The sequence below is a fragment of the Phaethon aethereus genome, assembly GCF_964289735.1.
Source record: "Phaethon aethereus genome assembly, chromosome: 3".
Lineage (NCBI taxonomy): Eukaryota > Metazoa > Chordata > Aves > Phaethontiformes > Phaethontidae > Phaethon > Phaethon aethereus.
In genome coordinates, this window is record NC_138576.1 from 7,236,447 (window position 1) to 7,252,000 (window position 15,554).

Here is a 15,554-nt window from a genome sequence, read left to right on the forward strand (position 1 = left end):
AACAGACTCTTCCCTGGTGGAGAATGAAGATTCAAAGGAAACATTTGAGATTATTTTTACTTTCATTATTTTTGTTAAAAAAAGTTTGCACCTTGATGTGTCATGAATACCCCTTCTTGATCTTCCTTTGCCTTGTCAGACCTGGCCAGCACAAGCAGCTGAGATCTTTGCTCTATTTTCCCTGCATCTCTGTGCAACGCTTTTTTAAAAAGATAATATACTATTACTTTTTCTAAGCCTTTCAGACTGCTGTAACATGATCAGGATTCTCCTGAATCTCTATGCATTCGATCTCTTCTCGTTCCTTCCTTTTGGCCCGTTTCTTTTTCTTGTGATGCTTTTTGGAAGGTGGGAAAAAGGTTAGAAAGACGGGCAAAATAACAAAACAGTGCAGAAGTGTGCAACTGCCAGCAAGCAGCAAGCATTTGAACAGTGTGAAGGTCAAGTTTGAAGGCACAAAGAGAAGGGGGACCAACCCAATAAGAAAAGAAGAAACGTTCTGCAAAATGGCTGTCCCATGCTCTTGGAGGGAGTTCTTTATACACTGAGTTCGAGTGTGCTCAGTAGCTAGTACAAATGTATAAAGCAGGGGTGCACAGTGATCTATGGCAAAATTCAAAGTGTAGATAAGGCACAGTATAGAAATGCAGTCCATGTCTACATTCCATAAGGTCATCAAGCCAAGGACACCCAGCTCTATTGAGGTGACACTGAGAATTAACCAGAAATTTCCCAGAGGGTGGATAACCAGGAAAAAGGTCAGTATTAACACCAGCAGGATGCCAAAACCAGAAATCAAGACAGGCATAGTTACTGATAAACCATAGTGGTCCATGAAAACAAAAGTAGGATTGAACACAATGAACTTGATGCTCTGTATAAGAGAGAGTGGCCTCAGCTTCTCCAACAATTCTACTGCCTCCCTTTGTGTGTTTTCACTAGTCCTGGCCACCAGGTACAAACGAGAAGCAATTATGTTGTTCTCATCTCCAGCTTTGGAGAAAATGATGTCGTTTTTGAAGTGCTGGAATTCTGGCTTTTTTAAAAAGGAGCTCTGGAGGATACTGATAAAGTCACTTTTGTTGGTTGCACTGATGTTACCCACTCGAAGGAACTGGTAATACTGTTCTATCCAGGACACTGTATTGAACCCCTGGCTTAGTGTTTTTATGTCTTCTTGCACAGTGCCATTCCAGTACTCCAGAGGTTCGTAAATGTAGAAACCTATCACTGGGCTGTAGTTGCTGAAATACTTTTGCTGTATGAGGGCATAGGAGACGCTTGGAGACTCACTGGCAAGAAGGTTGATAATGTTGGCTCCATCACTAATCTGTAAGCACCCCATAAAGGAGAAAGAAGCATAGATGAGATACAGTATCACCACAAATGGCTTGACATAGATGTTGGTAATCCACTCATTGTAATGCTCTCGGAGGAAATGCTGGATAAAGTGATGCTGGTATGGGTTGGTCTCATGATGAGAAGTATGCTGATGGCCATCATTCATCATGGTCTGGAACCACACAGGTTTCCGGTCCAGGTATTCTGCTGAAGGAATTTTACAGCAGAAGATGCTGTGATAACGGTTCTGCTCCAGCTGGCCAGCAAAGACCAGGCAGGAGCCAAAGAAGGAGAAGATATAGAAGTAGTTCAACAGGATGGAGACACACATGTTCTGGCAAAAGACTTTTACAGCTTCAATGTTGGTGAAAGGGCTTGCACCCATGCCAAAGGCTATAAAATACAAGGAGCTTGTCATTGTGTAGGAGACCATGACATCTGAGTAGGCATCTGCTACTCTGTCCTTGAATGGCAGATTCTCTCTGGTTCGACGCCATCCTGAAAGAAGTTCAAATACTCCTTTGGTTCCATGACCTGAAATGAGAAAACAAAGTATATACATGTCCATATATAAAGGGGGTCCCATCATTCTCCAGGTTTTCCATCCTCCAGCAGGCAAAAAATGTTGTCAGTTAAACTTCATTATGATCTTGTCACCAGTTAAGTAAATGGAAACTTGTGAAGTGTCTGTCTAAAGCTAGATACCAGAATTAATATGCAGGTGCTTAAATTAACAGCCTGATATTCTGAGACTTCCCATGCTCAGATATTAAATTATGAAATACCCTTTAAAAGACACTAACTGATTTTAATGGACATTGAATTAGTTCCCAAATGGACTGCCTATATAGGACAAAGGAGAAGATTGAGTTTAGTACAAGTTGGTTTTTTTTCTGGAAATTCCTTGCAGCATCCTACTACATCTTTCAAGGTTTAAGGGATTCAGTTTGAAACACTTACAAATGCAAATAGCACCATTTTCTTTCAGAGAGTATAAATTAAAGCTATTATCTGAGAAATGAGCAGGTGTGACCAAGAAAGGGACACCTTGGTTCTTCATGATGGACAAAGGAAAAAATATACTGCCATTAAGTAAAAATAACCAGAATAATTTGCATGATGATTCTCTACCGAGTGAAACTGGAACTTCTCAGTGATAGTACACAAGTTTCCGCACTATATGCAAGTTGACATACAATCCATCTTCATGATGGATTTAACCAGGACAGTACTGGTTAAATCATTGGTCCACTTGAATTGTCCAGAAAACATGGGGGTTTTTCATGATTATGTCTCCTTCTGTCTCACTCTCTCTCCCCCCACTATCCAGAGCTCCTCATGGGGAGAAGGAATTCCTTTAGCTCACATAAGAGGACACTCAGAAAAGAGCCAGATGTAATTAGTGCTCCATGACAGGTTTTTACTTTGTACATCCTGAGAAGTATTTTAGGGGTATGATTTTTTAATAAATTAAAGATTAATACAGACTTATTTTCATTTTACTCATCACAGTCACAGTCCAGGAAGTTTACAGCTGTTAAACGTTGGGACAGAACCATAAAGTTGAAGATAAGCTTACTGGAAAAGGTTTAACTAGTAAAAGTGATTCATTATATATACATATTCATATAATTTATATGTTGAATATATACACACACACAAACACATACACACATATTCTTTTATTTCCCATTAGAGAATTTCAATTTGGAGGAAAATATAAAATCTGACATTAACTAACCCAAAAAAGGTCTGGCTTTCAAATAAAAATTTTGGTCAAAAATTAAAAACTTATAATTGGCTTTGGATGAGAAAGTTGAAAGTTCTCTGCACTTTGGATCAAGCCCTAAAACAATTCTGGACAACGTAAGGAAACACACTACTGAGTAAAGAAAGAAGTAGAAACAGATTGCAGATGCTCCTGTCTCAGTGTGCCTTCACTCTCTGCAGTAGAATTGCATGCAACAGAGCATGCACGATGGTAATTTTCTAGTAACAAACCCAGAAATATGACAACAGGAGCTTTGCAAATAGTGAAGGATGTAATAGTGAACAAAAAGTCTGTTGACTTTGTCTTTTGATTTAAATTGTTTGGATTCATACAGCTGCTTATGTTGCCCAAAGCAGACTCCTGGCAGCCATTCTAGACAGGGAAAATTGCAACATAAACTGTCAAGTTCTCTGAATGTTACCTGTTTTACTGAAAATCAGTGTCCCCAGTGAAAGATAAACATACAGTATTACAGAAGACTTGCAGTTAGCAAAACACCTGTGTGGAAACACTGCTCTTTCTATGAATCAGCATCTTGGTTCAGGAGGGACCTTGAATTCCCTGGTAAATTTAGGGTGAGTCTGTTCAAATTCCCAAGGCACAGTTGTCTTACACACTGTCACTTTTGGACTGTCAAGCAGAAAGTATTGGTTCCTTGGGCTGAGTAAAGCTGCAGAATCCAATGACTTGGCTGACATATTACACTTAAAGCAAGTATCTAAGTACCCAGCAGAGTGTGGACCAGGCTGGCTGGTCACCATTTCCAGTGCCCGTGTTCCGGCATGGTTTAATTTAATGGTATAGGAGCTGTGTTTCATTCTCTTTTGGGGACAGTAGAGCACAACGATCTTCCTCAGATGTCTGTGCTCACCCGCTCCCCATCTAGTAAATGATTTTGGATGGTTCTTTTCCAGATGTTTCTGACAAAGGTCCATTTAATGTATGATTTTACCACTTAAAGTTTTTTATATCCCATAAAGCCGGAACACCTCTCTTTCTGAACCAGCTCCTGACCTCATTCTTGCCCCTTCTCTTCCAGGATTAGGCAACCCTCTTCTTTGTCTCGTTCTTTTAGTTTTCTTCTCCTATGAGGAAGGCTGAGGAGATGAGTAGTAACACAGGATTTCTGCTCCCATTGCGGGTGTCATTCCTCCCATCTCCCCATACCATCAAGACTTTTCCACTCCAGGCAGAGTGATCACTCTGAGCAGAGATGCTGTTTACCTCAGTTTCCTCTCTGCCCCCCATTCTCCCAGTTACTCTGCTATGGTCTAAGACAAAGGGAGTCCTTGACCTACAGACCTTATGTTGGGAACACTCATTTAGGGTCTAGCTGGGACTTTGAGAACATCTTTCCTCTCTAACTTCACTCTTCTGTTTTTAACAACACGACTGTAGCCACATTGGGTTGAACCAAGGATTGCTCTACCTCTATTTAGTTGACCTGACAAAGTGCAGGGACAGATTTTCAAGAAAAGGATGTTGGAAACAGGACACACATAAAGTAATTCTTTTCCATTTCAGCCACTGAGATTTTTGCATTCAGACAAAAGGCCTGCCAAAACCGGACGCCGCATTTGCAACATCATGTTTGGAAACATTAAGGGACTCTTTATTAATTTGTCTAATCCATTTCTAAATGCACTCATACTTTTGGCCACCACAGCCTCCTGCTACCAGGAGCTTTATGACTTCATTACTTGCTGTATGAAGGAAGGACTTGCTTTTGCTTGTCTCAAGCCCTCAGCCAGCATAATTTTATCGCTGAACTAAGCAAAATGTAAACCTGTTGGGCCACGAGCAGTGTCTTTAATAAAACCTGTTCTATGCATGTGTCCTTTGTTCCTGAGATCTCCTATCTGAGTAGTCCTAGCATCCCTCACCCTTCTGACACCTCTCCTCCACCACGTGTCCAGAGCTAGGTATGTGCTCTCTTATCGGCTGGCTAAGACACATATGTTAATTTGCCACCTGTATGTTAGCAAAAAATATAAAATAGCTGAGTTCTGCCTTCCACTCCTTGAGAGGAAGTACTAATCTGGATGTATTCCTCTTTCTGGGCATCAATTTTCACAAAGCTTCTAGGATTGCAGTAGTCTCCGAGATCTCTATCCCTCACCTAGATGTGACTGAAATGGGCCCGTTATTTGCAGGCTGTTGTTATACGTGCAGCTCTATGGAGGGAATAACTCTGGGAGGCTCTTGTTCGGAATCACAGCTAAAAATGATTGGCAAAATCAAATAAAAAATAAAAGATTTTGAAAATGTTAAAACAGATAGTGTGGATCATTGTCATGTTTTTAAATTGGAAATTTATTAAAAGAAGTCCTTTCGCAGAAACTGTCTCAGTTATGATAGGTTGGCACTTTCCAAAGAAGCCTTAGGTGAAGTAATGCTCTACCAGCTCCATTAACAATTTATAGTAATAAAGTAATAATGACTTTCCTCTGCTTATTCCAAAATCCCACTTATCTGCCCACCTGAAAGGATATGTTCACAGCTGCATCTTTATCATGTTTTTATTGTTATTAATTTATAAATTTTAGTGTATCACATTCTCAATGATAAGTACATGGGTGCGTTTAATCTTAGGGTAGGTAATTTATGACCGATAGAAAGGGGTTTTATTGTGAAACATATACATACACAAAGACTACCCAAGAGTATACAGGAATATGTATGTAATAACTTGTGTTAATATTCAAAATTAAAATACTATAATTAAACCCTAGACTTTTTTTTTTTCCTAACAGAACCACTAGTATCTTAAGGAAATGAAATACTGATAATTGTAACATCCTTAAGGATGAAAACTGGCACTAATTTTCTTGTATTTACTATTAGGTAAATGTAAAATTTCCACTTACCCCCCTTTTGCAGATAACTTCAGCTCTATCACACAATACAGAAATTGGGGATACAGTGCACTAATTCCCTTGCTGCCACAAGAAGAAATCTTTCCCTGACTGATTTTCCCACATCACTACTCTGATACCAACTTTTTCAGTCAGTCTCTCTTGTTCTCTCCCGATAAAGCAGGTCTATTCCCCTTTCCCACAAAGGACACAAATCCATTTTTTCTGAATGGACAGAACCCAATGTATTCCTGACATTTCTGATGATTCAGACACCACAGTCACTCCGTAAAATTCTGTTCCTTCAGCTTCATTGCTAATGTCACCGACAACCACTGACAGTGGAGTTAAGTTCACTGAGCAGTTCTAGGAAGGTTCACAGGGTCTTTGGCTCTGGGTCAAAACTGCCAAGTTTCTCTAGTACTAACATGACATGAATGAAGTACAGCAATTTTTTATTTACCAGGCAGGCAATGGCCTATGACTGCTTAAGCAGAAAGGAGACAACAGAAATTTTTATTCCACTACTTTTGAGGTTAGGAGAGCAAATAAGGGAGTCTGCGGAGAAGGCAGAAATACATAATGCTTTTTCTGCCTCAATTTTCGAAACAAAGTGTTAATTATGAGCAGATACTTAAAATAACTTTGAAGAGGATAGGGATAAAAATGTGAAGAGTGAAATAACAGATTAAAGACCAGTTGATTCAGTTAAATTTATTCAAGCTGGAAGAACCTGGAGAAATGAATCAGTTAAAAGATGAGCCAAAGCAATCTCTGAACTATTAGCAGTCATCCTATAGAATGAGTGTAGATGGGATGGTCCAAGAAGAATGGAGAGGTAGTATCTGTCTTCAAAAAGGAGAAAGAAGATGACCTGCAGAACTTAGTGTACATCAGCTTAGTTCCTATCTCAAAAGATAATAGAATAAACAATTGCAAACTAATTTACTATCACCGAGAGGATGGGAAAGTGACCAGAAAAGGCTAATACAGATTTATCAAAAATAAATAATCTCACATCAGCCTGATTTCTTGCTTTGAAAAAGAACTGACTTAATGGAAAGGGGGAGAAGGAGACAGGATATTTCATTAAGGCTTTTAATGTCTTTCCACTGGACTTAATAAGATTTTTAATACTATTATACTTAGTATTCTGACAAGAAAATTAAGGGAATACTGACTAGAGAAAAACATGGGAAATATGTTTTCAGTTGGTTGAAACTGCACGTATAAAATTGTTTTGAATGATCCATCAATTTTCACAGGAATTTCATCAAAGGGTCCATCCTGGTTCTTTTTGATATTTTCAGTTAATATTATGGACACATGGAATTTGTGTGTGAGGCTAAACTGGGGAGAAGTTCAAACCTGCAGAGCAAGACTAAACTTGGAGAAATGGTCAGAAATCATTAACATGAAATTTAATGAAGACAAATGCAAGATGCTTTGTGTTAGGAAATCAGGTGAAAGAAATGCATAATAAGAAATAGAAGGTGAAGGGGAAGTGGGACAGGAGATTATTTAGAGGATATGGTGAACTTTAAAGGGAATAAATAAAAAATACTCTGTTATAAAATGTAAAGAGCTGAATTAACAGTAATATACAATTTTTTAGGCAATAATTTTGCTTACTTTAGTATGATGGAGGCATGAACCAGGCACTGTTTTGAAATGGGGGATGATATTTTCATAGAATGGTTTCTGTTGGAATGGACCTTTAAAGATTATCTAGTTCCAGCCCCCTGTCGTGGGCAGGGACATTTAAAAAAAAAAAAAAGTTGGAAAAATTAGGGTGAATGTCTTGGGGAATAAAAGCAGCAAATAATAGCCTGTTTGTGAAGTATGAAAAGCACAAAGAAAAGCTGAATGAGTTGGCATTTTCCCCCTGTAGACCAGAATGCCATGGGGACTCAGTAACATTCAACATGAAAAAAGTTACTATGAAGAGGACAGCAATCACTTCTTTCTCATTTCTACTGGGAGGAGAGGGAATAATTGGTTTCAGTTGCAGAAAAAAACCATTTAGTTTACATATCAGAAAAAAACCCCTTTCTTCCTGTAAGGTTCATTAAACACTGGAAGATACTATCTGAGGAGGTCATAAAGTCTTCTTCATTACAAGTCTCAAGGTTAGATTAATAAATATTAATGGAGGTGCTAGGTACATCCTGTCTCAGTGCTGTGTGGTGGATTCTATGCAGATTCCTGAGGTCTCTTAACTTTTGTATCATCATACCTAACTTTGACTTAAGATGTTTAAGATTACCTAAGCAGGAAAACCAGCCTGCCTTCTGTGTTGTCTTATCTATGCATGACTATTCAGCATTTGTCTGTTGCTTCTGCCACAACCTGTCAACTTCTTGGGATAAGAATTTGATCTGCATTTATCACTCAACATAATATCCACTGAGCCCCCAGGCTGAAGTCACTAAGCACTGCTGGAAGGAGCGGTTGGGTACTGCCAGCTTTTGTAAATTTTCTAGGAAGACCAGCGTCACTCTGTACTTTTTTAGGTCAAGATATAAAGAAGAGTGTTCAGTGCTGTAGGTGAAAGCAGTCAGTGTGGTGATATCCTTGTTGTCTATGCCACATTTCAAATCAAAACTGCAGTGGATACTGTAATGGGGTTTTTAATCACAGGAAAAAAAATCACAGGGCTTTTAATCATAGGAAAAATAAAAGCCTTAGAAGTGCCATAGAACAGCTTTATTCAACATTTCTGCACTAAGAAACCCCAGTATTATATTCAGTTTTCATTAACAGCCATACCTGTAATCTTGCCATGTATACACAGGATGCAAGGACAACTTTCCTTTAAATCATAGTGGTGGGCAGTAAGTATATTTTTACATTAAAATTCTTTGCTATGAGTCTGTTGGAAATAACCTTTCTATTATTTTCTCTAGAAAAACAACCTATAACTTCTTGAGGAGGGAATCACATTTTTTTTCCCTAGGAACAGATGAACAGGGAGCATGGAGATTTCTTCCTTCCTTAGCACTCAAGAGGCCAATTCATCTCCTGGAAAAACTTAACTGGGCTTGTTTGATCTAATTGATGCCCCATGATAGCAGGGGCCATGACCATTAACAGCATATTGACATGACCTATTCTCTGCCTAATTAAATGTTTTAAGAAAATACAGTTTATTTGGGTGAAATTTAACAGCCTGTGGTATTCAGAAGGTGAGGCTATGATCTAATATTTTCTTCTGGCCTTAAAATTTATGAAACTATGAACTTATCCGAGCCTATAGATTTGAAAATACACCCCATTTTAGATATTTAAGCTCACAACAACTTTTTTACAGAGGAGGAACTTTCCACCTCAACACAGTGCAATGTAGAACATTTGCGTTCTGCTTAATCAGTAATATTAGTATCCCCACTTACATTTAGAAAACTGAAGCACAGAGATTAAGCAAATTGATCACAATCACCAAGGAGTGTCCACATTTCAGAAGGGAAGAAGCAATAGTAAGAATGATTAAACTACTTTATGAAGAGTCAGTAAAACTTTTGGGTCCCTGGTGCAGAAGGCAAAGAAGATTTGGAGCTTGGTGATACCTTAGGTATCATTAGGACATATGAGGAAATGTGTACCTTAAGATAGATCCTCTTCCATAAAGGTAAATCTCAGGACAAGGAATCCGGGCAAGAAGTGAAGCTTGACCACAAGGCTGAACAAACAACTTCCCAGATTGATTAAGGATAAGGAGAAGATAGAGTATATATTTTTTTAACTAATCTAAAATATAGTTGGGAAAAAAATGGTTTTCATTTTATATCTCTCTATGTACCTCTAAAATGATTGCAATTGGACTGTTCGCACAGTTGGATTACTGACCATATCTTCTTTATTTAGTTTTCCCTTAGCTGTTACGCTGTTTTGGTGGTAACTAGGGTAACTAAGTGGGTCTGATGGGAAGGTGAGGTACTAAGTCACTCTCACAGTGGTTAGTGGTTTACTCTTTCTCCAGAATCTCAGTACAAGTGAAGTAGGACCTCATCCTACAAGTAAGATGCCTGAGATGGTTCAGACTTTCTTTATCTCATTTGATACACGGCGTTTTGTGATAACAAAAAGCATCTAAACAGAGAAATTAATAATATCTAGGTACATTTCCCTTGTGATGCCATGGTATACACATTTTTTACTCTAACCGGATTTATGCAGACATGCTGACAGAGGAATTTACATCCTGCTGTGCCTTCCCGTCTTGAAAAGTAGGCAGGGTAGACTTGTTCTGTTAAGCAACAGACCCCATCATAATAAATCGGTTAATTTACAGACCTGGGTTCTACAGCAGAAGTGTTTAGCCAAGTGCAATGAAACCTTAGCCAGCTAACTGTGCGTCTCTACCGACAAGGACCTCTGGGAAATCTTCAGTGCTACACAAGGGATTTTGGTACTGCTAGATTTTAGCACTGTTGATAAACACAGCAAATGCACTTAAAGCTATCACAAATATCATCAATTAAGTCAGTTATGCCTATTAGATATTTTGATTACCTTAAAAATATTTCTGCCAGCCTATGGCCACTTTGCAGGCCTGAACACATTAGTGGCTTCCAGCTCCCAAGTTTTGGTGTATCCACATTACAATGTGAACCTCATTAAAAAAATGACAGTGCATCATGGGGCACTTGTATTAAACACACAGACTGTAAGTGATGCCTTCATGTGTGCTCCAAGTAATTGCATTTATTTCTGCTCACATGAGAAGTTCTAAAAGCCTTTTAAATAATTCTGGGAATTGCTGATGAGACCAAAACATAAGAGAGTCTCCTCGTGGGCATTTCAGTGGATCCTGGCAGGTAATAAACCCGTGAATGTTTGAGGCTGAAAAGTAATGAGGAGAGAGACAAACGTTTGATTCTGTCTGGTGTTTGCTGTATAATGGCATTTCAGAAGAGCTCAGTATCAGCCTAACACTGCTCCCATCAAATATTGAGAACTTCTCAACCACAGCCATAGCTGAGGTAGATGATTTCCTTGCAGTGACCACAGCAGGAGATACTGGCTGCTTTAGCCTAAGGTTACCCGTTTGCATGACTCTCCCAATGAAAATGCCTCTCTCTTTTTGCCTGTTAAAAAAGGAGCTGAGACAGCTAGCTTAGCCTAGGAGCCTGACTTTGAGACTGCTAAAATTATGTGAGATTAATCATATCTTCTGTCTCCATCCTGCTTCCTTAAATCCTTCCATTGCAGAAACATATGCCTATAGAAGACGAAAACAAGTAATGATGTACTAGTCATAGCGGAGTCCCTCTGCTAATTTCCAAGATTCTAAGGAAGATCTATAAATGATGTTAACATCAATCTTTTGGAAACACCATTGAAAAGCGATGGTTCACTTGTTCTTTTCATCCCTTTTCTTTTATGTGCTTCCTTCAGCTAATCAGCTCTATAGTCCTTGACAGCCCTCTCATTCTACCATGTTTCATCTACTTCAAAACAAATGTTGTTCCTGACCACATAAAGAAGCCCAGACACGAGCAAGCAACTACAGGAACTGGGCTAAATTGCATGGCGATCATTTACTTACCTGTCACATCCCTTCGGCACATCCTCAATCTTTCAGCACTTTCTGCTTCTTATCCTGCAGACTCTCCAGGGCAAACACTGTTGTCCCTGTTTGCCCAGAGACCGGCTTAATGAGACCTTGATCTTGATTTAAATTAAGAATAGTTAATGCTAACATGAGTTTGGCATGTCTGATTTTGAATCTTAACCAGTTTTGGGTCTTTGAAAGGGCCTTTCCAGAGTTTCACCATGAACATCCCTGGGTAGAAGCCCGGGATTGAGTGCTGGAGATGAGCCAAAGACCTGCTAGTCCAGATACAAGTATGCTTCTAACTGAACTGTAGTGACACTACTTTGTATTCAAAGTTTGCTACAGTTCAATTTCAGGTCAAGTTTTACAATTTTTCTTGTTAGAAGGAACTGAAATATTAAATAGCACCCTGCGCTGCTACAGAGCTGAACATGGAGGACGTTTCAACAGATGTGATTAGTCACCAGACTGCACACCTCATTATGTGAGATTTACGTTTGAGCTAACATATACTGCGTGCAAATTGTACATAAAGTTGGAATCCTGCTTAGTTTTCTGCTGTGCTTAGCAATGAATTAAAATGCTTTTCGCTGTTTTTCATCTAAGCCTTTTAATGAACGTTGTAAACAAGGACTGCACATATGGAAATTGCTATTCATTGATAGGGGTTTAGGTGACATATAGAAGACAAGGGAATGAATTTAGATCAAGCTATTAATGAATTTATTATATATTCATTTATGCTAAAAGCATAGGATGGATTTGTGACACTGATCAGGACACGTTATGGTTTATCACCTGGATTTGATAAACCAGTAACATCCGAAAGACAATCAGATCAATAAGGTACTAATGAGTTTCAAGAAAAGAAAATGTTTTGATCAGGTGTGGATTCTGGCATCCAGAAGAAATACTCTAAACATGAATCATTATAGAAACAATGATTTTGGTTATTTGCTACTTCCTAGCTTAGGTATTCTCTGGATTCTTCAAAGAAAAACAACAAAACTATTAAATAGTTGGAGAAGCAAATAAAAGGTGTGAAAGAATCCATGTCTGAAAAATGCCTGGTGCATTTGTAAGTCTGAGCAAATGAAGAGAGCGCACGAGTGTTTGAAGAGAGTGGGCCAAGATTCTGGAGTTATTCATGAGGGAAGTGTACTATATTTTCAGTGGTGGTACTCAGTTATGAAAGGGGAAAACTTTTATTTTTCAGTGACAAGATGCATTTGTCTGCACAGTCTGAAGTTTCTGAGCTGCAGGATACCAGAATGTAACAGGCAACAAGCAGGAAAAAGTTCACCCTTCACTACCCAGTGAAATTACTCATCTGAACAATCAGCTGGCCCCTTGCTTGAGCCGCTGGAAGCTCTCCTGGACAAAGCTTTGCGGGGTTTTATCGCCCTTTGAAATGGATATAGTCTGTCTGATCAGACGTATTTCTCATACATCTCCAAAATCTAATGGGGCACCATCTTTTCATGCTGCCTGAAGATCTGGTCTTGTGGTTAGCTTCATTTGTGGGGTCTGCAATACTCTAAAAAGTGCAAGCACTAGATCTTGGCTGTAGCAGCTCATTTTCTAGTGCTATCCCAGCGTCAGGTTCTAGCTGAGAAAAGCAGGGCTACCTTTTATCTCAATAGTTAACGCAGGTCAAATCTCTTCCTTCTTCTATCTTCCAGATAGAAATTCCTAATAATTTCTATCTGGAAGTTACTCCAGCCGGTGACGCTGCGGTGCAGAGCATAGCGCGCCTGCTCTTCACTCGCCCATCCAACTTATCTTGATGTAAAAACACACCTTTTCTGCAATGAAGAGATAGCTCCAGACCGATGGGAATGAACCCATCTGCTGGCAGGGTGAGCACGGGTAGTGCAGATTTTGCTGACATTTGTTTACTTCAGAGAAGGGGTGGGCAGGCAGAGCGGGAGGCGATGTTAGCCTTCCGCTCCGGTTTGCTGGGAGCGCAGGAAATACAGAAATGATGCAGCAATTTGAAAAATAGGAATTAAATCTCCCTTTCCCTTGCCACAAAGCCAGGTTTTGCATTGCGCAAGAACGTGGAGGAAGACTGCTCCGCTGCCCCGGCCGAGCCCGAGACGGCGCTGGGGCGGGAGGCTCTCGGCGCACCGCGGCGCCGGGCCGCTCGCGCCCCACGGCGGCACTGCAGCTCCGGCTCAGGTTGTCCCACGGGTGGCACTGCTCGGGGGGGAGCACCCTCCTGTTCGGCTGCCAGGCACAGGCAGCTGCCAAGCGGCTGTTGCAGCGATGCGGCTGCTGCCCTGCCTTGCGGTACACAAGCTCCACTGCTCCTACAGTAACGCTCGGGGGGAGCAACAGCCCTCTCCCATAATCCCAAGTCGTCCCTATAAATTTACTTTGGGGATCGCAGGTTGCATATATACCGTTTATCAAAGAGCAGCGCAAGGGAAGGCTGTAGATGCAGCAATTCATTCAGCCGAGCTGTCAAATGGTTATAATGGTCCTCAGCACGCCTCTGCAAACGCCTGTCCTTGCACCTAAGAGTTTCCTTTCATTAGACAAAGAATGAAAGCAAAATGAAGCAAAGAGAGAAGAAATGACTTATCCAAATGACTGGAAGAAAACCTTACTCCTTACATTTCATTATGCAGCTCTATTGAAAAATTTCAACTGCAACGTATTGATGCTATACCTGCTGCTCCATGACTCTCAGCCAGACTCGTATCAAAATTGTTCAAAAACCTGTAACCATTCAGGTGGCTAAGAAGACTTGTATACATTTGTGGAGGAAAACTGCATGTAAAAGGTCGTTAAAGTTGGAGACAACACATTTGGATGTGGAAACCAGTGAGCCAAGAAGCAGCTGGAGACTGGGGGAGTGTTTTGGGAAAGTATGACTTTACACCTGACCTGTTGAAATCCTTATTTTTAAAATTCTTGCCATTGATACTGTCAGAGACAGGATGATGAGCTAGGTAAACCTTTTAGCCTGAGTCAGTCTGAATGCTTTTACATCCCTATGTATTCATGGGGCTGACTGCATTAAATTCCATATGCATGTGAAGAATGAATGAAAACTGTGCACCTCTTCTGGCCTTTAATTCTGGCATTTAAGCTTTTGACTTTACTGATTTTAGTCTTACAGTAATACCATTTAGAAACCTGTCTTTGAATTGATACAAATACTTGCCTCATTCACTACATGGTCTCAGGTCCTATTTACCCTCACCATTTGTACACAGCACTGATTACAAATTGATTATTTTGCCATGGGTTTATTTGGCAGTTTATGCCTCAATTCCCACATGCACTACGTACATTAATGAATATCACGACCTCTGTGAAACCGTTATGGGTATTACACCAATTTTATGGCAGGGAAATTAAGGCAAAAAAAATCGAGTTTCAAAATATCACCAGGATCCATCAGTGAGCACTTGGCATTGATCAGGCCTTGCTGATCAAGAATGCAACACAGGACTTTTATTGCGATGTCTATGCTTAAAGCCTGATATCAATCAATATATGCGTATGTTATACTTCGGGGGATTCATACCTTGGGTGTTAGACGAAGACACAGAAGTAGTAAACCATGCAAGCTAATAGGCATCTGCTAAAACGTGTTGCTTTCCCAGTTTTGAAGACAGCATGTCTGCTGCTTTTTCCACAAGCCCTAGACTCCTTCCCGTGTTGCTTTTCAGCCTTTTCAAGAGGCAGGGCTGCCACCAGCAAAGGCTCCTTCCCTGCATGGCTCTTATTCACCCCCGAATCACTGGCCAGAGGACCCCATGAAGAGCTGGAATTAGACCAACAAGCTCTTTCCCAGTTTTGTGGTGCATGACCTCATCTTCAAGCTGCTTCTCATAAAACCTGGTGAAATAGTTGTAAATAAAGCACAAGATGAGCTTTTCATGGCAAAGCTCCCACAGACTTCTGATATACCCAGTGCTGGCATTAACAATATGAGTGGGCTGGCTTGTGCAGGACTTAAAAAAAAGCCTTTCCCAGTTAGTAGCATTTAGCAGATCATTAATGTCTCTGAAACCTG

The 15,554-nt window shown here is 40.1% G+C and overlaps 1 protein-coding gene across 2 annotated transcripts in view; it reads right to left on the bottom strand.

Annotated features, from left to right (window-relative positions):
- Nucleotides 1-241: 241 nt before the first annotated feature.
- Nucleotides 242-15,554, bottom strand: part of PTCHD4 (patched domain containing 4) — a gene marked incomplete at both ends in the record, with an annotated part of 93,480 nt that continues 78,167 nt past the window's right edge. For both annotated transcript variants that reach the window (XM_081997087.1, XM_081997086.1), the window contains one exon: nucleotides 242-1,875. In XM_081997087.1, the coding sequence (XP_081853213.1) occupies nucleotides 242-1,875 (1,634 nt within the window). The remainder of the gene's footprint in view (nucleotides 1,876-15,554) is intronic.